Source organism: Taudactylus pleione, unplaced genomic scaffold (genome assembly GCF_031769625.1).
Source record: "Taudactylus pleione unplaced genomic scaffold, aTauple2 ptg000129l, whole genome shotgun sequence".
In the NCBI taxonomy this organism is placed as follows: domain Eukaryota; kingdom Metazoa; phylum Chordata; class Amphibia; order Anura; family Myobatrachidae; genus Taudactylus; species Taudactylus pleione.
Window position 1 is genome coordinate 22,213,622 of NW_028284531.1, and position 24,697 is coordinate 22,238,318.

The 24,697-nt window shown below is 44.2% G+C and overlaps 1 protein-coding gene across 1 annotated transcript in view; it reads right to left on the bottom strand.

The window, feature by feature from the left end:
• RHCG (Rh family C glycoprotein) overlaps positions 1 to 24,697 on the bottom strand; it is a 118,001-nt gene that overhangs the window by 36,660 nt on the left and 56,644 nt on the right. The window contains exon 3 of the mRNA XM_088473033.1: positions 1,499 to 1,649. Coding sequence (XP_088329159.1) covers positions 1,499 to 1,649 — 151 coding nt within the window. The remainder of the gene's footprint in view (positions 1 to 1,498; positions 1,650 to 24,697) is intronic.

Here is a 24,697-nt window from a genome sequence, read left to right on the forward strand (position 1 = left end):
GTTCTGAAATTATACCCAGACATTTTTGGAGGTGTATGAAAGGTGCAGTGGTCATTGACAAGGACAGAAAAAGTGAGAGCAGCTGTTGGCAATTTTGTGTGGCAGAGTAGAGGTCTTGTGGCCTCCAATCACATGCTGAGATATACATCTCAACTTTACGGGCTGGGTTGTGTATACATAACAGAGGAGTGTCTTGTTTTCTATGTAGATCAGTTGTTCTGGGGGTCGTATAAAAGGGGTAGTATCTAGTGGTGATACATGAGTCTGTTAGTTTAAGTGTCTGATGGTGGACTGCAGTTTCAGTGTGGAACCTCACTTTTAATTGTAAAGCATGGCAGTCAGCGGCTGTAAACATGGTTTGAAACACCTGCCTTGCTAAAGATAGCTGTGAATATTACCCATTTGGACTTTTTGAAACACTACTCTTTAAGGGGTCCCATATAAAGTTAAAGCTGCAAGGGAGTGGTGACCATGTTTGTACAGGGGGACTGATAATAACTCCCCCTCTGTAGTTTGGGTAATGTGTGGTTGGGCCTGAGTTGGTTGATCATGCTTTCTCTAGCACCAGTGTGTTTACTTTTAAATACATTTCAGCCCTGTTTTTCACCATATCTATGTCTTTATTTCATGATTTAAGTGTGTTATGGTTGGTTACATATTACAGAGGGACATTCACCCTTAGCGGTCTAATAACTATACGACTCCGTGTACTGGCATATAGCTGTGCTGTCCTAGTATAACATTAGAAAGGTTGTGTTTTCGGTCAATATCCCAACAGTCGGGATGCAAGTGCTTAGAATGCTGACCGCCAGCATCCCAACTGTAAGTACTGTGGTTGGGGGGAGGTTTAGGGATTAGGGTTAGACACTAGGGGGAGGGTTAGGCACTAAGGGGGGAGGCTTAGGTTTAGGGTGCGGGGAAGGGAAGGTTAGGTTTAGGCACTAGGGGGGAGGTTAGGGTCAGGCAATGGGGAGAGAGGGTTGGGGGTAGGGAAAGAGGGAGGGTTAGGGTAGGTAGAGGGGGGAGGGTTAGGATACTGACCGACAAGTGTCGGTATCGTAACCCTGTCAGGATGCCGGCATCAGGATTGACCGCTGGGATCCTGAGAGCTGGCATCCCGTACCCAAACCCATTCCTTGTATAAATGTGTGGACTGAATATCCTTAAAAAATTAGATAATTCAGCATAATCCTACTCAGTTTTCCATATATACAGTAGTACCTAAGTAAAAGTAGTTTATGTTTCACCCCAATCAGCATAATAAAAAATTATTTTCAAAAGTGAATCTATCACCTACACACAGTAAAAATAGGCATTATGTGGGAGGAGTAAATATTGATGCAACTCACTAGAAGGCCTCCTGCCCCAGTAATGCCACTGATGTTTCTAGTGAATGAATAGGCTGCACTGTTGTGAATGTTGCTTTAACTCACACAATGTCAGGACAGGATAGTTGCAGGTTTATATACATACTTAAAAAAACAGATACATATCTTACATGAAGCTTTTGTAAGAGGATAAATTCATTCACTGAATAGAGGGTGACTTGAAACAAGGTCATCAGCATCACTTGCAAAGGACTAACTTTGCCCAGAATTGCACCAAAGGCAATACACACGGATCCCACACAGAAATCAGCGTTGATGAGGCTGAAAAAAAATTAAATACATTAATTTTAAAATAATCCATAGGATACTTGGCGCTAGACTCAATACTGTGCAAGATACAGGCATATTACAGGTACAAGTCTATTTTCTAATGCAAAACAATAGAATGCCATAAATACAAGGTATGTCTATTAAATAACGAGACTGATGAAATAACTCATCTTTATTTATTGGTATTACAAATGTAATGTTTGTCCCCTTCAATATACTCCCCATTTGCACTAATGCATCGCTGTAGTCTTGTTTTCCACTGGTGGATGGCATGGAGCAAATCAATTTCTGTTAGTTGTATCAACATATCTGCCGTTTTCTTCTTTACAGCATCAACTGATTCAAAATGTGTCCCTTTAAGCACTGATTTAACTTTTGGGAAAAGATAAAAGTCGCAAGGTGCTAAATCGGGCCAATATGGAGGATGTTCAAGTGTAGTAATGTGATTGTCGGTCAAAAACTGCTTCACAGAAAGTGCTGTGTGATCAGGCGCATTGTCCTGGTGAAGAATGAAACCATTTTTCCACAGTTGCGGCCATTTCTTTCTGACTCTTTCTCTCAGCTTTTTCAAAACTTCCTTATAATAATGCTGGTTAACTGTGGTGCCTTCTGGAACCCATTCTTGCAAAATGACACCCTTGATATCGAAAACATTTTACTAAAAATTTAAAATTGACACGTTGTTCAACTTTTAAACTTCACATTTTTTCGGCACTCTACAGAAACCACAACCAAATTAAATGGCGATTCACAATCAACTGAACGGCATAGAGTGTTGCTGCTTGTCATGCAGGTTCAGACAAGTTCAAGGTTACTACGTATGCAGTTAGAACCGGTTCTGACTGCTTTGTTTACTAGGCGGAATCACAGTCTCGTTATTTTATAGACATACCTCATATATGCTGGTGTTCTTGTCACAATTATAGTGCAATAAAAACATGGTTTATTCTTCACCTTTGACCCTGTCAGGACTTTCTGCTCATGGAAATTATTCCAAGTAATTTTTTTACCTCCACACCCACAATTCTCTTAAATCATGATTTTCTTACAAAAAAATCTGCTACCCTGAAAAAATATCATGCATATATAACAATTATATAATATATAAAATCCTGTGTTTTAGTAGTCTACATTCATAATAAGTACACATAATTCCTACGCGACTATATATCCATATTCTACACGAGTCCTACTCATTAATGCAGTCACACTGCCCCCAGCCCCCTGGCCATGAGAGCAGCTGTCATCACTAGTAATGGCACTTACATGTTAGGTGCAGAGGACGGGCTAAAAATGCAGCACAACTCAGAATAGGTAGCAATTCTGGCTACATGCCCACGACATGCTCCTTGAGACTATTCTGTTACATGTGAATGTCCTGTTGTCCATTATGCTGTTGGTGAGAGATGACTGAGATGTGTACGACTCAGAATTGCTCGAAGCTGCTCTCAGATGTGAATTTCCCCTGTGAACTTTGCTAAAACTGTCGAGATGCAGCTGCATTCAGATTGGGGGCTGAATTAGTCTAATAACAATGCAGACTGGGCACTCATGACCAAGCCACCAGGCAAAATGGGCGTCAACTTTACCACAAGGTGCCGGTCTGAGCATGAGACCATCATCAGGACACTGAAACTTGATATCATTCCACCTACTTTGCCGTTTTATTCTCAAAGCAAATGTGTAGAGCCTCTGGCCCTTATTCAGAGCTGGATGCTCTGACAGAGCGCTCGCTTTGAATCAGGGCCGTCCTTCTTAATTTTAGAGCGGCCTCCTGGCCGCTCGTATAGCTGTGGGTGGTCACTATCGACAGCATGCCCCCTTTGTAGCGAGACCCATAGCGATGGCTTGCCCGTCGCTATCCAGGTCTCGCGCATGTACACGATGGAACCGGGCCTGTCGTGCGCATGCGCACTGGGCCAACATTGACCCGCTTGCGAGCGCTCAGCGCTCACGAGCGGGTCTGAATCAGGCCCCCTGTGTGATATGACAACAAGTTCAAATATGTATTATAGCATATATTATCTGATATTTATTTCTGACACTTATCTATAGTAAGTTAACAATACTTGCCGACATTCAGCTCCCTCCTTCCGGGAAGGTGCTGAATGCCTGCATACAGTGGGGGGCGTGGCTGGGCTATGACACCATTTTGGGGACAGGACCAGGGGCGGGACCACACGAGTGTGTCATCGTGGCTCCGTCCCCTCTTCACAATGCAGAAAATAAAGGCATTTGAAGCAGGAGGCGGAGCCACGATGACGCGTTCAGCGCAAATCGCTTCATTGGGCCCCCCACTGCGGGGGCTTCTAGTACTAGTCCGGGGGGCAGGCAGCAGCCAGGAGGCTTGCCTGCCTTTCCAGGGGGTCGGGAGCTGTACCCCATATTTGGGAGGCTCCCAACCAAATCGGGAGGGTAGGCAAGCCTGAAGTTAACTCTCAATGAAGATAGGACACAACTGAACCCTGCACTGGGTTCTCATAACAGGGTTTTTTGTTTCCCGTACAATCCTAAAGCAGATTCACCTCTGTTTCTTTCAGACTGGAGAGAGTCGCAGTCGTGCTCTCACCTCCTTGTTCACTGCAATCGAGCACACAGGGAGGCAATAGAAATGACAGTCCTACGCACTCCATTCTGCTCTCTTTTTCTTGGTCTTTTCATATAAAACTAACTACAAAAGAGACTTCGCCAAGTTCACGGAAATATGTTTCAGATTTTTTTTATATATAAATGTTGTTTTCTGTTGGAACCCTTGATTTCTCTTTTTCATATAAATGTACTTTTGTCTGCAAGATTTTATTCTATGGGGTCAATCCTATTCCATGAGAATGGTGCGAGTTGCTGTTGCAACGATATTAAAACGCAGATAACGGACCGGCACCTCGCACCCTTTACAGCTCGCTCCAAGCCCAAATTCGCTTAATTTTGCTCGGATCCCTATGGGGCTGCGAGCACTTTTAAGCGAACCCGGTCTGCCGTTAAGTGCGCCCATTGTTGCGATGACTTAAACCCAGAAGAACATCGCATGGAATAGGTTTGACCCCCTATATGTGTTATAATTTGGAGTAGAGTCTAAATACTGCATACATTTTTGGGAGTATTGTATATTTTCCTACTACTAGCGAAATTTCCCTGAGATACAGAGGGCTATATTTCCTAAAGTGTGGGTTTTTAGAAATGGAGAAGCTGTCCATAGCAACCAATCAGATTCTACCTATTATCTCTAGAAGGTGCTAGATAAATGTTAAGTATAATCTGATTGGTTGTTATGGGATAATGGGCAACATCTCAACTTCTAAAAACCTGCACCATACTGCTGATGTCCTGGCTGCCCCTTCCGGGAGGGAGCAGCCGGGTAGGCTTAGCGGGGAACGGGGTGGCATAGAGAGGCGTGGCCGGGGACATTACACGTCGTTTAGGGGCATGGGGCGGGGTCATGATGACACGATTCAGCGAGAATTGCGTCATCAGCCCCCCCATGTGGGTGTTTGAGGAAGCATTGTGGGGGGGACTGGAGGGGCCGGGAGACTTGCCTACTTTTCCGGTAGGATATCAACATTCACAGAAATTAGTTCTGGGCAGCATACTGTATGTTCTGGCGACCGGGAGGCTCCCGGCCAAATTGGGAGAGTAGGTATGTATGAAATGTACTTTAGTAAATATACCCCAGAGCAGTGGCGGCTCCTACTCTCTTTGATGAGGGGTGCTGCCGCTGCTGAAAACAACAGGGTCACTCACCACTGGCTCCTGGTATCCGGTTGAGAAAGCCACTATATGCTTTTCAACTCTCATTTAAATCCTTACTTATTTGGGGGAAATACTGTAATTGGTCCTGTAATGGCAAAAATTATGCACAGATGTTGTCCCAATTAGATAGTTTTGCCTAAATCTGTGTTTATATGTGTTTGTTTTGTTTGCTGTGGTGTACTGACTTGGATTTATCTTAAGTGATATAATAAAAGTTATATTTTATTATTAATAATTATTTTCCATATGTACAGTAAAGAGTGCCCCAGAAAAAAAGAGTTTTCTATTCCCCTCCCCAACAGTGCAAAGCTCAGGCATGTATTGGTCTACAAAGGTATGAGTTACTTACAGGAATATAAATCATCCACTATATTAGAATCCTATTGTTAATTATATGTTTTACACAATTCTGTTTATACCTCAGTGTATACCAACTCTTTATTTCCCCTGTACTTGAACAATCAGGTCTCTTTATATGAAAGGCTGAAAAGCCCTATTGCTAGTGAAAACATTTTTTTCTTTTTCTTTTTCCAGGAATAAGGTACAGTATGTTATCGCATCGTCATATCAAAGGGGATAATTGTCACATAGTGAGACTCCCACCAACCATAGTGGTACTACAGCAATAATTTAGGGAAAGAGAAGGTAAAGAAAAGGAAAGGTAGGGGAAGGAAATGCAAGAGAATGGAAAGTAGGGTAAGTGAAGGGAAGATATTGGAAGAAATGAGAAATCAATATATGGAAATGGAAGGGAAGGGAAGGAATGGTGTAAGCCAGTGTTGGCTAACCTTGACACTCCAGCTGTTGTGGAACTATATATCCCAGCATGCCCTGCCACAGTTTTAGCATGCCCTAATAGCAAAACTGTAGCAGTGCATGCTGGGTTATGTAGTTCCATAACAGCTGGAGTGTCAAGGTTAGCCAACACTGGTGTAAGCAAATGTTTATCTTACTTGTAGGTATGTACTAGAGATGAGCGGTTCAGTTCTGCTGAAAACCGAACACACCCGAACTTTGGGGTTTCAATCCGAACCGAGGCGAGTCATTCACACCCGTTCGCGAGCAAAGGACGCTCGCAAACGGGTCGATGTTTCCCCACTGCGCATGCGCACGATGGAGGGAGCTCTGTCGTGTACATGTGCGAGACTCGGACTGCGACAGCCAAGCTGTCGCTCCGGGTCTCGCACCAAAGGGGGCGTGCTGTCGATGTTGATTGACAGCACGCCCCCTTTGGTGGGCATGCCGGGGGCGTGGCTCCCAGACGGAGGCATACCCATGGAAACGCCTACCGTCTGAAGCCGGTCCCACTGACATCACTAATGTCAGTGGGAGTGATTTTGGCTCTGATAGAGCCAAAATCACTCCAGGGCTTGCGGCAGCGAGACCCTACCGCAGGGTCTCCGTCGCAAGCCAGATGTTCGCGATGGTCTTGACCATCGCGACCATCATCATGGACGCTCGCATAAGCTGTGGGTGGTAACCCACAGCTATGCGAGCGTCCATGAGGACGCTCCTAAAACAGGTAGGAGGGCCCTGATTCAGAGCGAGCGCTCTGGTCAGAGCGTTCAGCTCTGAATCAGGCCCCGAGTCCCAGCTCGGGTCACTCTGGGGGTTTAGATTAGAACCAAGTCCAGGCTAGGACCTAAAAACCAGATAACGCGTGTTTTTGATTGCATATAAGTCCCTCTCACGTGATTTCAGGTGCCAAAATTGGTCAAAATTGACATGGAAATTACTGGAAATTAATGTTATTGATGTTAACAATACTATAGGAACAAAAACAGATCCAAGTTATAGCATTTTAGCTGTTTTTATATATATCTTATTAAAGAAATTCAAAACTAAAACCAAACCAAACCAGAATACTTTAGAATGATTTTGCCAAAAGCAAAACAAGACAGTGATTTAGAACCAAGCCCAAAACAAGGGGTTCTGCACACATCTCTAATATGTTCATTACACCTACTAACATTGCAAAATTAATTAATCCTTGCAAAGTAGGTGGTTTCCCATTTTATAGACTTTAGGGTGTTAACATCTCCTCTCCTATGATTACAGATGGTTAACCTTAAACTTAGTATATTATGTACTTGATGCACCTCAGAGTAACTTGCATAAAACAAGGGCTAGGCCCATACTCACCTTATGAATAATTATACTAATTATTTCTGGAATTGGCCTCCAGGCATATTGTGTATGTTTGTACTGAGTAAAAATATAATATTATCTATTGGTATGTGAATTTGTACATTGTATAAGTTAATTTCTATTAATCCTATAATGAGCACAAGGATGTGTTTGTACAATATGCATCTTCCTTGATCGCTGAGATAATGACTGAAAATTATCCTGAGAAATGTAACCATCCAATATGTCACTGGAGGCTTGGGGTCAGCTGACATCAGTTTACAATTTCAGTGATTGCTATGTAATTAGCCAATTAGCTTAACAGCACCATGTGAAAGATCTGCATTCCAGGAGGCTAAATATATGTGGGGGAAGGGTTTTAAGCTGGCCACACACTGGACCAACTTACATCCAACCATCCAACTAGTTGATTGGTTGGAATGAAAATCTGGTAAGGTATGAAAGCAAGTGACAATCAGCAATTTGCTCCCAAACGCCAGAAAATGTACAAAAACTGTTGTTTGAACAAATAGTTTAGATCAAACATTTAACAAACTTTTCGGAATGACCATTTTCATCTGTTTTCTGGCATTTAGTAGCAAATTGCTGATCATCATTTACTCCCATAAATTACCAGATTTCCAATCCAACCAGACAACTAGTTGGATGGTTGGATGAAAGTTAGTCTAGTGTGTGGCCAGCTTTAGACAAGTGGGAGAGATAGTGAGACAGACAAGAAGTATATTACCTTTTTTCTTTTTAAAGTTTTTGGTTGTTCAAGAGAACATTTGGCTGAAGAGACATTGAGGCCAAAAATGAGCCAAAAGAAAATGAGGCATTAAAAAAAAGATGCATGAGAAATATAATGAAACAAGAATTGATATGTGGAAAAGGTGCAGAAGAGTTTATAAGAAGTAGATATGAGACAAAGGAAGAATAATGTACAGTATAGTAAGACACCGCGGTACAGACAATGAATGCTTTTATTATGGAACTAGCTGTTTCCCGCGACTTCGCCCACAATTAAATTTCTTCTGCCAATGTTTTTTTTATTTCAGGTGGGAGTGGCCATGTGACCAGCAGTGATATACAGACTTCACCCACCACTCACACCAATGTCACTGTGTGCCCTGTGCACAGACTGCTATGTAGTTTATCCTAGTGATAGTTAGTGAACGTAAGCCCAAAGCACCCCTCCCCCCACTACTTACCGGCCACATGCATGGTGCCACACCTATCTCTTGCATTGATGATGTCAATTAATGTTGTTTTTATTATTGATCAGCTTTAACTTGATGGATCGAAATGAAACAAAGTGCAGGGTATTTCTAGGAGTTTCCACTACAAAATGATGCAATTTTCATGAATTGGTTCAGTTGCAACTTGGAACAAACAGACACAGTGTTCTTATAACATTAGTAAAGACAGACGGCAGAGTACATAGAGCTCTGAAAAAAGAATGCATTGTAGTAGAATGGCCTGGGGCAATGTAGGTGTTATATGTGACAGTTTTGTGTGCATTTATGATTATGCAAAGCTTGGCCCTTGGCTTTGGCACTATTGCTGTGAGGGAAGGAGTTCACTAGGAGGGTAGGGATTGGCAACAGTATATTGCGCCGTACTGTGGCATGGGAGTGGCAAAGTATGCTGTAACCATATGAGCTGTACTTGCTACAGGCAGCTGGAGCTTTCATAACAACAACTTGCATTTATCATATGTTTTGATGAAAGCACTAAAAAATACATACAAAACAATGTGTGCTTTTTGTTATGCTTTTATGAACATTATATATAGGGTAAGACAATAAACTGTCAGTGCAAAGGGGAACATAACGCCAGTAAATTTTAGTTTAAAGCATTTTCATCCAGCCTTCATGGTACTGGGATAAATAGAGCACGGGTATGAATTTCAGGTAATGAATGGCCCATGCACACTGCTGATTGGGCCCAGGGTCGGCCCGAGGCCAATTTTTTAGGTAAACCATTTTTTTTTGGCGCCCCCAGGGGTAACTTTGTGCGCGCCGAAAGCACGTGACCGAAATAGATAAGGGGGTGTGGTCTTGTGGGAAAAGCCATACACATACCTAAAGCATGTTCATATATGTACATAAATATGCAACTTCATAGCTACACAAATGCCTTGTATTGTTCTCCCCCCACACTGTCTTATATTGTCCTCCCGCAAGTCTCAAATTGTCTTCTACCTTGTATTGTACCTCCCATGCATTTTATTGTTCTCTTCCCCTGTTTTATATTGTCCTTTACCCCCCCATGCCTTGTATTGTGAGTCCCCCCATACCATGCATTGCTCTTGTCCCCCCACTTCTGTCTTATATTGTCCTTCCCCATGTCTCATATTGCCCTCTGGGCCTGATTCAGAGCCAGATGCTCTGACCAGAGCGCTCGCTCTGAATCAGGGCCCTCCTACCTAAAAATGGAGCGGCCTTCTGGCCGCTCGCATAGCTGTGGGTGACCACCCACAGCTTATGCGAGCGGCCAAAAAGATGGTCACGATGGTCAAGACCATCATGACCATCGGGCTTGCGACGAGACCCTGCGGTAGGGTCTCGCTGCCGCAAGCCCAGGAGTGCTTTTGGCTCTATCAGAGCCAAAAGCACTCCACTGACATCACTAGTGATGTCAGTGGGGCCGGCCCCAGGCGGTAGGGGTTCCCATGGGAACGCCTCCGTCTGGGCAGCAACGCCCCCGGCACGCCCACCAAAGGGGGCGTGCTGTCACTCACCATCGACAGCACGCCCCCTTTGGTGCGAGACCCATAGCGGCAGCTTGGCTGACGCTATGCGGGTCTCGCGCATGCGCACGACGGAGCTCCCTCCATACCTTGTATTGCCCTTCCCTCCTAATGTCTTTCCTTCTCTCCAGATAATTTACCACTGCCTCCAGTCCTCTTGTGCCATTGCTGCTCTGTCTCAATCGCCGCTTTTCAAAGTACTGGCACAGACTGCAGAGCCGCAGAAGCATCATTGTCATCACTTGACAGTGCTGCTGCCTGGGTAGTGTCTGACTGGCGCAGCATATCTGCGCACTGTGGGAGGACCTGGAGAAGGAGGGGTCAGTCCCAGCCACGGCCCGCTGCCTAGCGCTTTCACTCGCTAGACAGCGCAGCTCAATGCGCTGCATGCTTGCCCTCAGGGCACCCATCGGGACTAGTGAATAACTCACTGTCCGTCACTGCTCTGGCACCATCCTCAGACTGGCGCTCTACACGGCCGCGTACCCAGCGTATAGGTCGGGCCGGCCCTGATTGGGCCACTTGGTTGTGCTTGCCGCCCATGCAGAATGTTGCCAGACCAGTACTTAGCACAGCACTGCAGACACTCTTCCATTGACTATGGGGAAACACCAGATAACCTTGGAATGAAGTAATATCAAGTAAAGCTTAAAATAACAGAATAAAGCATAAGGGAACTTAGTAAAGCAGTTGTAATGCCAAAAGACAGTACAAAGTTTATGCAATATATTTTTCATCTTCTTACAAATATATGCCTGTTAACAAAGGTTGTCACTTAATTTATATAAAAGCAGGTGAAATTTAGCATTTTCACCTACTTTTGGAAAATGTAAGTTTTGGGGCCATTCATCATAAAGGTTATGCAGGAGATATCACAGATATCTCCTGCTTACCTTTCACTTCCTATGTGGCCCACAGTCCCCAAACACTAATATGGGGACCTAAATTCATCAAGCTCAGAAAGTTCAATATTTTTCAGAGCTTGACTGTGGGAGCATTCGTCAGCTTCAGATGACATTTTCTCTCGCACACCCGCTCCTTCATTATGAAAAGGAGTCCCGGGTTGCGAAGAGGGATCCTTTCGGATCACTCTACACCTGTCTGGCTCCTGCCGCCAGATGCCAGGGCTTTGTGCACCTGCGTGAACTCTAGTCAGACTCGGCAGTGCTAGGTTTCACTGCTCTTAAAGGAGCAGTACATTCGGGGAGACAGCTGATTTTTGGACTAGCTGTCTCCATACCGCAGCAATGATGAATTGCTCAGGCGCTCGCCTCGAGTTAAAATGTTAATTATTGGGGTCTATGGGAAAGATTTCTGGACTGCACAACCTGAATATATATATGATGGGAGGTGCTACCTGATGAGACTAACTGCAGGCACAGAAACAGACAAATCTCAGGTGCACAACTCCAAATTATTAATAATATATATAAATGCAATAACATTTTGCAATCAATAGAGGTTTTTAGCATAATCATGGCCATGGTTATGGGCCCACCCACCATATCCAGGTAACCTCTTTCGGGTGTGTCCCTAACATACTAGGGTTCAAATCCAGAGTGCAGGACCCCCCAAAACTGGCCCAGCCAAGCCGCCCCAGGGCACCACCATAGTAAGAAAAGTGCAGTGTAAAGAGATAGTTAGGAGCAGCTGCAGCTGCATATAAAGAATGAAAATAAAACAGTGAAGTACATATATATAAACACACACAGTGAAGAGTTAAAATGTGTTATAAAGGAAAATGTGTTATAATGCGGTGCCCTGAGACAGAATAACCAACGCAATCCAGGGGGACCCACACCCCAAAAATGAACCAAAGTTGCACTACAGAATATAACTTGTAGGACTTATCTAGAATTGTGCCTATAAACAGTGTGCATATACATTACCATACTCCATGGTTTGAAACCAATAAGGAAGGGTGCTAGTGCAGAATGAGGGCGTCTCTTTTCCCTCAGAAGTGCAATAAAGCTGCTGTCTGGACCCCAATAAACAACATAATGAATAGACCCCTAAGGGCAGATTCAACAAACGGAGAAGAGTCCCTTTGTCAGCAAATATTTGATTTTTCACAGTGGGACCTGGGTGGTCACAATAAGCAAAACAGGCCCAAGACATAAGCAAACTAGGCAAATGCCTATGGCATTTGGAATGCCTAGGGGCATGTATTCCAGGCCTAGGGCTGGCTCAGCTTGGCAATGGGCAAAGGCGGAACCGGGATGGGCGGACAGTGCCAGTGGCTCTGCTATGGCTGCCCTTCCGCGATCGAAGTTCTCAGCTCCAATCGGGCGGCAGCTCATACAGCTGGCAGCAGCAAGAGCAGGGAGCAGAGACAGTTGGGGCAGTGGGTAGTAACAGAAATGGCCGCTGGAGGAGGACTGCTGTGCATGCCCAGCCGCAGCAGCTCCTCCTCCTCCCATGGGCCTTTGCAGAGTCAAGCAGGCTGAGCCTGTCTGCAGGAGGACACACAGTGCTGTCATGAGCATAGAGTGAGGAGCACAAGCATGGTGGCTTCAGTCCAGGCAGGCTGAAGTAATGAGGTCACAGTTTTATTGGCTGAGTGCTGTGCAGGTGTAAAGGGAAGGTTGGGGCGTAGTAATGCGAGGCATAATGTGTAAGGGGCATTACTGTGTGGCATTATGTGTATGACAGCATTACTAATGTGTGGAATAATGTGTAAGGGGCATTACTATGTGACATAATGTGTTTAAGGGGCACTACTACTGTGTGGCATTATGTGAACAAGGTTCACTACTGTGTGGTGTAACGTGTATAAAGGGCACTACTGTGTGGTGTAATGTGAATAAGGAGCAATACTGTGTGGTGTAATGTGAATAATTGACACTACTGTGTGACGTTACATGAATAAGGGTCACTGCTGTGAGGCGCAACTATATAACATACTTCCCTACCCTCCTGGGACCTGCAGGAGGCTACCGATTTTTCAGGTAACCCCTCACACCCCCAGAAGTGTAGGCACTTCTCCTGCATTCTGTTCACTTCCTTATGAAGTGGGCAGAATGGGGAGAATAATCCAGGGGATTGGCGGATCCATGAGCAGGGGTCGGGGACTGATGTCACGATTCTAAGAGAATCTCGTCATTTAGCCCTGCACCCTAATTAAATATGCAGCATTCACAGCGAATTCCCATGAGGGGCGGGGCTTAATGACACAACCTATCCGGCCCGTCCCCAACACCGCCTACCTGCTTCTCCTCCCCGGGCTTCTCCCGGGAAGGGAAACTCAGAAGTCGGCAAGTATGCTGTATAATGTAAAGTGGTACTACTGTGTGGTGTGCGCTGTCACTACTAAAATATGAGGGATATTGGCACCAATGCTCTTGCTGGCACAAGGAATCAAATTGTCTAGTTACAGTACTATGGATGAGGATTGCTATGAGTAAGGGGTGATGAGTGTTGCTGGCTGCTGCTGTGATCTGTGCTGCTGGGTGATGGGTGCTGTGCTGGGTCAGAGGCGGAACTAGCAGTGGTGCTAGGGGGCACCAGCCAAAATCTTTCCTCGGGCATCAAATTGGTTAGGGTTGGCTCTGACAATAGGTGTCAAGCAGAATGTGAAAGTGGATGTTAGGCCACACAGATGTCCTCAAGCAGTTTTGCAGGTCTATTGGTAACAGCAGTATACAGCAGTAATGCAGGAGGTAACATCGGTAACACAGTGATCACACAGGGTAACAGCAGTATATACAGGCTAACACCAGAGAGGAGCTAAGTATTGTGCGTTTGCACAGTAATGTCACACTCTTCACAGTAGAATGAGCCAGACTGCATACAGTATGTGCCAGGTCGGAGGTCGGACCGTCTGCAGGCTCTGGATCCTTGTGCCCGGTGTATAACAGAGAGTAGGCAGTGCTGGAGCACAATACTAATTTCTTCAAATGTCCCTGAAAACTCCTGTCTTCTATCACCACTCATCGCAGTGATAGAAATGTTTTTTTGGGGCTGCTTACTGAAAAAATAAAATACAGTACTGACTATGAGTAGTAAGTATAGACTTACTACATTGCAGCACAGTTTGGATGCCTTCTGCTCATGCGTGACCAGGCACTGCACCCAGTCTCCGCCTTGCAGGTACAGATTTGTAAAGAATAAACCATTTAAAAAAATGGTAGCAATAGAAAATAAATAATCAAAATAACAATTTTTGATAAATAATCAAAATCACTGTATATTAATCAAAAAACTAAAAGTTTTTACATATTTGATAACAGATCCATCATATCTTTACAAGAAAATACTTTATTATTTGAATAAATCATTTTTGATTTAATAAAGCAAAAATGTCAAAATTATTTTAAAAGCTTCATCTATTTTTAAACTTTGACATATTTATTTTACATCTTACCCCACACTAGCATAGGTGTCTACATCTGCAAAGACTGACCTGTCAAAGTGACAAGATAACCCTTAGCTCTCCAGGACAGATTTGCAGAACAGCTGAATATTACCAGGGCAGCTGACCTGCTGATATTATTTTGGTAAGTCACGGTAACAACTGATTTTTCCACAACAAGCAGTGATAAAATAAATCAGCCTAATTGCTGCAAATGAAAATTAGGTCATTTTCTTATCAGGATATATTGATATATATGTCATTTGACATATTGGAGTTGTGACATGCTTGTCAAACCTGAACACAGAGTATTGAAAGCACTTATAGGCTGTGTGCCAGTCCTCCCTTCTGAATGTGTCATCCAGGAGCAGCTGAACAGCATAAAGCCGGTCATACTAACATTGAGGTTGGCTGCTTGGAAATGACTGCAATCTCTAGTTTTATGCCATATATATTAGACACAATTCTAGTTAAGTACACATTTGAAAATTTTTAATTCATAGTTGCTGATTTTCATGAACAGTCTAGAGCAGGGGTTCCCAACCACGGTCTTCAAGGCACACTAACAGTCCAGGTTTTAAGGATAGCCACAGGTGACTTAATTAGTATCTTAGTTATTTTGATTTAACCATCTGTGCTTAAGCATGGATATCACTAAAACCAGGACTGTCAGTGTGCCTTGAGGACCGAGGTTGGGAATCACTGGTCTAGAGCAATATTATCAGGGCCGTTTCTAGGGGCAGGCGACCCGTGCAATCGCAAGCGGCGCGCCGCCTCCGACCTCTGCAGCAGAAACAGCCTAGTAAACTGCCGGGCGCCCACTGAGATTCAGTTACCAGCGGGTGCCCGGCAGAGCAGAGCAGAGCAGCCGGAGAGACGGAGGCTCCGGCTTCCGGCTCCCAGCTCCCCCAGTGTGCACTATGGAAGGACGTCATGACGTCTTTCCCATAGTGCAGAGGAGCAGCTGAGCGGAGCGGACACCGGAGCGGGGCTGAAGGTAAGTATTACTGTTTTTTTTTTATGTGCAGGCAGCCTGGGGACATTACTCTGGGGGCACTTCTGCTGGGGGAGACACCACTACTGGGGGTGCCAGGGCACGACTACTGGGGACATTACTCGGGGGGCACTTCTACTGGGGGCATTGCTTAGGAGGTACCACTACTGGGGGTATTACTCAGGGCCCAGGGGCACTACTACTGGGGGCACTACTACTTGGGGCTTTACTACTTTGGGCACTAGTACAAAGAAAGCATTACTATTGGGGGGACTAATACGGGGGCATTAATACTGGGGACACTATTACAGGGGGCATTACTATTTCAGGCAATACAACTGGGGACACTACTACTGGGGCACTACAACAGGGACCATTACTATTGGGGGCATTACTGATGGGGGCATAACTACAGGGGGCACTACTAATGGTGGCATGGCATAGGGGGCACCACTCCTGGGGGCACTACTACTGGGTGCACTGCATAACGGGCACCTCTACTGTGGGCTCTGCATAAGTTGCACTACCACTGTGGGCACTGCATAAGGGGCATAAATACAGGGGGCACTGCATAATGGGCACTTTTGCCTGAGAGCCAGTGGGGGGGGGAGCCTAAGACCTGTCGGGATGGAATGGCAAGGCTTTGGCATTGTTTTTTCAATGTGTTTTATGTGGTTCTGGATTTAATAATGTATTTGAGGTGGATGTGGTTTTAAAACGTAGTTTATGTGCCTCTGGCTTTTCCAATCTATTATGTGGAAGTGGTTTGTTGCAGTGTATTATATGTGGATCTGGCTTTCAATGTGCTGGATTTGCTCCCAACGCACTAAAAACGAGTGTGATACAAGATCATACTTCTGCAAATGTCACACCAAAGGCATGCACACAGACATGCGGCGTGGGCTTGTGACAGCTAGGCCACACCCCATTTTTTGAGCGCGCGCCTACGGCGCACGCATGCTGTCTGTCTTTTGTTTAGCTACATATATTTTCCAGCACTTTGCCTCTGACACATTAGCTAACCCAGTACTCAGTAGTCACAGTGGCTGTCATTCTGTGGTCTTTCAAGATCACACTCCCTTACTGTGATACCACACCCCCTCACGATGAGGCCATGCCCACTCCACAATATTACTGCTTCGAGGGGGGGGGGGGCGCATTTTGACTGCTCGCACTGGGAGCCTCAAACCCTAGAAACTGCCCTGAATATTATTCTTATACTATATATTTGGTGCAATTTTCACTATCAATTTCTATTGGGCAGAATTTATGGGCTCAATCCAGTTAGGTGCAATGTTCTCACCCCTGTGAGCAAGTGCAGTTATATGCCACACTTACCACTCAATTCCTGGATTTTGTTTGCAGCACCTCAAGGCTGTGTACAAATTTCCACGTATCTGAGGCGAGAAAGGGCCATGAGGGGACGAGCTCTGATTCAGTTGTTGGCATTTACACAACACTGCGACGGCAACTTGCCCTCCTTGTGTACTTGGGCGAGTTAATTGAATTGAGCCCTATATGTCAATAGTGAAGAGGAACTAAAATTTCACATTAAAATAAAATTGAATAAATAAAAATAAATGTCATGATGGTATCTGTAGTGCATCAAGGTTGTTTGGTGCACTTACTGTACATCAGCAGCACAGTGTTCATAGAAATGATTTACATGCTGTGTTTATCAGGTTGTTGCCAAGGTCCAGATTCAATTACCCAGGGTGGTTACTGTGGACTTGAGGCTCCCGTGTTAATTGCAGTCTGCGGTAAGCCTGCAGGCTGCACTTACCACAGATGTCTGTTCTCACAATCCTGTGGTGCAAACAGAAATCTGTGGTATGTAAGGCTTTCTGCACTTAACTGGGAATTTATGGGTTAAACCGCATTAGCTTCTTGCTTTCCGGGCTAGCATATGGGCTAATAATTGAATAGTTTCGGGCCTTAAAGCCTGGAGGCTTAACTTGGTGTTAAAGAAGTATCATACAGATCATTAAGGTTTTAGGGAAAGTAGAGAGTTCCTGTTCTAAATGTGCAAGTAATGAATGATTGTTACTTGTTCAAAATTAATAAATAATTGTATTTATCCTGTTAAACGCAGTGGATGCAGCAAATTTGCTAAACTAATATTCTTAAATATTCAAAATGTATATATATATTCTGCCATTAAAATAAAAAAAGTATATTTAAATGCATAAAGCATTTTATTTATTAATATTCCCTATTTTCGCCATCCTGATGTGATAGTGATAGAAGCACTGTGTAGCATTACTTGTACTTTTGCAGTCCTTGTAAAATAGATTTCCCCATGATTTTTCTTAATGTTTACCTGGTAAAGCAAGCTAAGCTATGTTGAAGCATCTTCACACACTAAGGGCTAAATTCATTATGATAATTAACTTTCTAACTTGATGCGAATTCATCAATGCTCCGATGCGGGGACAACGGATCCGAAAATCTGTCTCCCCGAAGCGCTTCACTGCTCCTTTTTCGAAGCAAATAATCTTTTCACTGCTCCTTTTGGTAGGGGCCGGACAGGGGTGAAAGGATGTCTCTTCGCAACACGAGACTCTGTCCTATATGGATGGAGAAGGTTGCTGGAGCAAACGCCATTAGAAGATGGCGAATGCTCCCGCAGTCAAGATCAGAAAATATTGTATTTTCGGAGCTTGATGAATTCTTTCCCCATACTAGTGTATGGGGACAGCGGGCCATTTCGAAAGTGAAAGGTAAGTAGGAAATATCTGTGATATCTCCTGCTTTACCCTCTTGATGAATGGCCCTATCACTTAATTTCTACAATAGCAGGTGAAAATATAAATTTTCACCTGCTTATACAGAAATTAAGTAATGATGAATAGACTTGTGTGGGTGTCTTACTGAAGCCAGATTAGGGACAATTGCATATAGTCACGAAAACAATACCGGCAAAAGACTGACACTGCAGCGTCCATCTCAGAATCAGCCACTAAGGCCCGTATTCAATTTGAGGCGAAAAGTCCGGATACGCGATACTTTTTCGCCGATGACATCATTTTCGCCTGTTTTGCTTTTATTCTGTATTCAATTTGAAAGACTTTCTGCCTAGGCGGAAAGTCAAAGCAATGTAATAGGCGAAAAAGTATCGCCTATGAATAGCAGGCGGAAAAAAGTGCAGAATTGGGGTATTGGGGTGCAACCTTGCGGGAACCCCCCTGCAGCCTTCAGACAGTCCCCAAAGGTAAACTGTATAAAAAAGAAAACACTTAAGAACACCCTAAAAAAATCACTTTCATTTTGGGGGCAAAAAAAAAAAATGTTGGGGGACAAAGTTAAAACTAGCGAACTTGACTCTGGGGGGGGGGTCCCCAAGTATGCCCCAAGTGTTTTTTTGATTGCAGGTGCTTGCGGCAGGTGGATTTTTAATGGTTTTTTCAACTTAACTTTAGCAACTTTTAAATATGCTGGCCCCCATTTTCAAGTACCCCAAATTTGCTGGGATAAGTTATTTTCTGCAAAAAATACTCCAGAATACTATTCTGCACCACTTATACAAAAACGCTATTTAGCAGCTATTGAGCCCGTTTAAAAACACCAAATACCTTCAGCAAGCCAAATTGGGGGGTACCATAGGGAACCCCCATGTCAGAGCATCTTTGGGGGGGTGTCAGGCTGATTTCCCCAAATCTGACAGTACTTTCCGCCTGTTCAAGATTCACCGGGTCCCGTTTTCGTGTACTTTCAAATTGAATACGGGGTAAAGCGGGCACGCGCGCGATACTTTTCCGCCTACAAAACAGATGAAGTAGGTGAAAAGTCCGGGCCGTGAAAAAGTATTGTGGCTCGGCTCAAATTGAATACGGCTCTATATGGGTTAACCATTTCCTCATGAGATGCATGCACTCCAGACTGGCCTTCCCCTGACATCAGATGCGACCGTGTCAGAGGAGCCTGCTGGCGGCTGTCAATGACAAATCTTCCAGCAGCTGTCAGGCTCAGCCCACCCTGCTGGCCCCTCAATTGACACAGCAAACGTCTTCTGCCGGTCGGGCTATAGAAGGGGTGTGATCCTAAAAGGATCGCCCACCTGCGGCTGCAGGAAGACAGTCTCCCTGCAGCCTGGGCTCAGCAAAGCTGCAGCTTCCCTTCTCTCCCCCAGCCACAAGTAGGCACAGCGGGGAGGCGGCTACAAAATTGTTGATTTTCTTAAAATGATCAAATTATGTAATTGAGAGCCATTTAGTATGATCTGATTAAACAAATCTGCTTATTATTTATAAGTGGGTAAAGTCAAAATCATTAAAGCAGATGTTTTTTGGGCCTTCATGCTTATATTTATACTCAGACATTAAACTCAAACTGAAAAAAGACCTTAGCAAGATAGCAATTAGCAAGGTAAGTTCAAAGAGTGCAAAAATCACCCGTGGGGCAGGAGGGCAGAGAAAGGATTATCATGACTCAGTTTTCACTTCCAGATCATCAGTACAGAACGAAGCAGACGTTATCTATCTGTTCTAAAACACATAGTTTTGTATATTTGTATACAGACATTAAACTCAAACTGAAAAAAGACCTTGTGAGTACGTGTTACATTGCACTGTCCACATAAGATATCAATCAACATCATTAAGAGATAAAATATTTTACTATGAATGGGGTTGACTGGATATTGCTTCTTCCATGGATAAAGAATTCACATGAACTCAGAGTCATATTAGTACATTCTTTATTACTGCTATCTGAACCTGCTGTCCTTGTGCCTGATATGAATATTGTATTATACAAAAAGCAGAATGTAGCTCCAATGTAGGTACATAGCAAAACCTGGCTGTAGTAACATATGAACAAAAAGTACATTGTTGTGAGAAGAGCAGCAGATTTCGAACTTCAACAGTTTGGCTGAAGATTGTAGAGTGGACCTGTTTATGAACATGAAGCCGGTGATATTCTATCAATTTTCGAACTGGTTTGAAAAGGGTTGGGTATGATTGGTCGACAGTTATCATGTTGACATTTGTCGTGTTGACATGAGTATGTCGACATTGTCGAACTGTTGACATGCTCAGCATATTGACAGTTCAACCATGTCTATATGGATAATATGTTGACTTGATGAGCTGTCAACAGATGGTCCCTGGTGGTCTAGCAGTCTCTTACCTTGCAGCGGCTTCAGCGTATTCTGCCGGATCCCGGTGGTTCACGTGAGGATCAGTTCCGGTGGTGATGTCTCAGCGGTGAGTACTTTCCCCTCTATCCCTAATCTGAGTCCCTATCCCTCCCTCTAGTGACTAAACCTAATCTCAACCCCCCGCAGGCTAACCCAAACCCTCCCGGCGGTGCCTAACTCTAATCACCCCCTGCAGGCTAACTCTAACCCTCCCGGTGGTGCCTAACTCTGACCATCGGCATCTTTAAACTGTCAACATTTCACATGGCGACAGTTCAGATGTCCACATTTTGAACATGTTGACATTCTGAGGACGTTGACATTGCGCTGCCGACAGTTTGAACCATGTCGACATTGTGAATGTTGACATGGTTACTGTTGACCATTCTGGCCGGATACCTGTGAGAAGGCACTTATAGTGAATGAACGTAAACTGGGTTGAAAATGTAGTTTTCTCTTATAATGGGTTAAAAAGATGATGCAGATAGGGAGTATAAATTGCATTAATGAGGAAATGGGACTCAGGGCCTGATTCAGAGATGGACGGAATTGCAGAGCCGCACACAAGTAGCTGTGCAATTCCGTCTATTTAAAATGCAAATGCAGAAGGAGGTGTCAGACACTGCGTGATGCCAGTGCTGTGACCAAGGTGGCACTCTGGGATCACCATCGGAACAATTGTGACCACTGGTCGTGATTGTTGTTGCTTTGGCTAGGCTGCAGTAGCTTAAGCTTACAACAACCTAACTGGGTCCTGGCTGCTTGCGAGGGCAGAAAGTCTACGTCCACTGACACAGACCCTGGCCTCGTCCCTTCCCGAAAACGGGGACAACACGCCCCTGTTTCCGGGAACGCTGCCCAGGCACGCCCCTGCTCCGCCTCCCAAACGCTGCAGCCTGTCAATCAGGCTGCGGCTGGGAGCTCTGGCCCTAGGCCAGTGACTGGGAGCTGCAGTTTCATTCCTTCCAGCATTTAGACATGTGAAATCAGGACACAATAACCCGGTCAGCCCAAACCCCATCCTAATTTCCATAGAAAATCCCACTTTTAGGTGAATATAAACTCTGCCCACTTCATTGTAAATCCGCCATTTTCATGATTCACAAGTTGGAATGCATGAATTGGGTGGGCAAGAATGTGATGGTATAGAGATGTCTGTGCAAAATGAATGACCAGTGGATGTGGTGGTATTTGGGGCACAATATGTATTGCACATTCAGGTGATGCACATCCTGCCCAACACTTGGCTGAAAGTAACTGGCTTCTATGGTAGGTTAATGCTAATAATTAACATTTTGTTCCCAAAGACCGTATTAATACAAATGGGGTACACGGCTACAAGGGTTGAACTCGCTGACATACAAAAATATGGAGGCAGATATTTTTTGGGCTGATCAAAAGGAATAATCATGGAAGCAATAGGTATAAATTTATTAGTATACACAACAAAAAAACGGTCTTACAGTTCAGCGCTATGGGTTGCTCCAACAGTGTGTAAGATTTCTCGATGTTTTCAGTGATGTAGTCAATACATAAAAAAAAAACATCCAAAAGAGGAACATTAGTGTAATATTGTACATACAAAAAAGTTCACACCCTTTGTGCAATTAATCACAGAAAAGGGTGAAATGAGCCCATATCCAGGAAAGTCTTTAAAGTATCCAATTCCCATCAGATGCACCCCAAAAGTGGTAGGTACGGCACATGATACAATGTACTTACATGTATGCTTACTTTCGTAAATGTAATATGGACATATAAAGGTTTCTTTGGGTCCTCATCTGATTGATGTCCTGTGGTGGTTCTCCTTGCTTTTGCTGGGAGCCCCCCGGCCGGGTCACTGTTGCAGCTCTCTCCTGTGCAGTGTCCACCTCCCACCTCCTGCATGCAGAGAACTCAGCTGGCTGAAGGAGAGCAGGATACTAGAGGGGCCCGGCACCAACACTGCTGCAGCCAAGCTTCCTTCCCACACACTGTTGGAGCAGCCCATAGCGCTGAACTGTAAGACTGTTTTTTTGTTGTATATTCTTGTTATATAAGTGGGTGACTTATTGTACGTTTTTTCCTGGCTGCTTTGGGGTGCAGCACCAAGAGTGAGTTTTATTTTGTATATTCCTTCAATTTAGTAGTAATGAGAACAATTTATGATGTGATTCATTGTTGCTGTTCGTTTAGTAAATTAGGCAATGGGCACAGGGCCATTTTATTTCTGTTTCCCCTCATTTTTGTCAGTGGAGGGACTCAAATATTTGTTTACATATTATTGATTTCAATAAAGCAGTGGTTCTCAAACTCGGTTCTCAGGACCCCACACAGTGCATAATTTGCAGGTCTCCTCATAGAAACACAAGTGAAATAATTAGCTCCGTGTGTGGATCTTTTAAAACATGTCAGTGAGTAATGAATACACCTGTGCACCTGCTAGGTGAATTGCAAAATATGACCTGTGTGGGGTCCTGAGGACTGAGTTTGAGAACCTGTGCAATAAAGTAAGGGTGTGATTGTGCACACAGGGGTTTGCAGATGCAGATGCCGCATCAGGGTACATTTCCCCATTCCTTTGTTATTAGGTATTACCCCTAAACGCTAGCATGCACTCCATTCTGTTTTATGGCAAGATGGCCCACTGGCAGAAAGTGTATCAGGTCTGACTTGGGCATACATCAGCTGCCTCTTATACCTGTTTTCCACCAAAAACCCAGGTCCGACCTAGGTTTTTGGACATGGTTCCAACCCTGGTCAGACCCAGGTCAGACCCATTTACACTGCACCTTTGATCTGGGTTACTCCCAGGTCAGCCCTGTTCACACTGAACTCAGGTCTGCCCTGCTAAACCTGTGAGGTCATAAAAAGTGGGAGGTGAATGCTCCACAACCACCAATCCGCTCATTTTAGGCATGATCCAGATCAGATAACCTGGGTTGCACCGTTTACACTGCACCATTACCTGGGTCCATCCTGGGTCCAGCCCTGGTAGCTACCTGGGTTGGATTGCAGGGTCACTTGACCCAGGTTATTTTTCAGGGACCCTTTTACACTGAGCTGCGACCCGGGTAGACCCAGCAAAAACCCAGGTTTTTGCTCTGGTGTAAAAGGGGTATAAGATATTTTTGTTTTGTAAATGCTGGTGATAACTCATTTTAAATAAAAGTGAGAGTAATCACATCCATTGCTAAAACTTTCTTACAGTAGACAGGACTTCTGAACCCTGAACCTGGAATATTCTGAAGTCGAAACATAACAACACATATTACTGTCCATTCCGAAAGTAAAATTCCACAATGGAGAATTATGGGGTTCTACAGTACTGTCATATTTATTGAGTTAATACTCAATGTCAAATGAAAACTATCATGAAACAACTTGTTCTTAGCAAAACGCCTGTGAAAGGGTTTTTCAGGTATATAGCAATTAGCAAGGTAAGTTCAAAGAGTGCAAAAATCACCCGTAGGGCAGGAGGGCAGGGAAAGGATTATCATGACTCAGTTTTCACCTCCAGATCATCAGTACAGAACGAAGCAGACGTTATCTATCTGTTCTAAAACACATAGTTTTGTATATTTGTATACAGACATTAAACTCAAACTGAAAAAAGACCTTGTGAGTACGTGTTACATTGCACTGTCCACATAAGATATCAATCAACATCATTAAGAGATCAAATATTTTAATATGACTGGGACTGACTGGATATTGCTTCTGCCATAGATAAAGACTTTGCATGAACTCAGAGTCATATTAGTAAATTCTTTATTACTGCTATCTGAACCTGCTGTCCTTGTGCCTAATATGAATATTCCAATGTACAAAAAGCAGAATCCAATGTAGGTACATTGCAAACACCTGGCTGTAGTAGCATGTAAACTAAAGTACATTGTTGTGAAGGAGATCAGCAGATTTCAAACTTGAGCATTTCGGCTGTAGATAATAG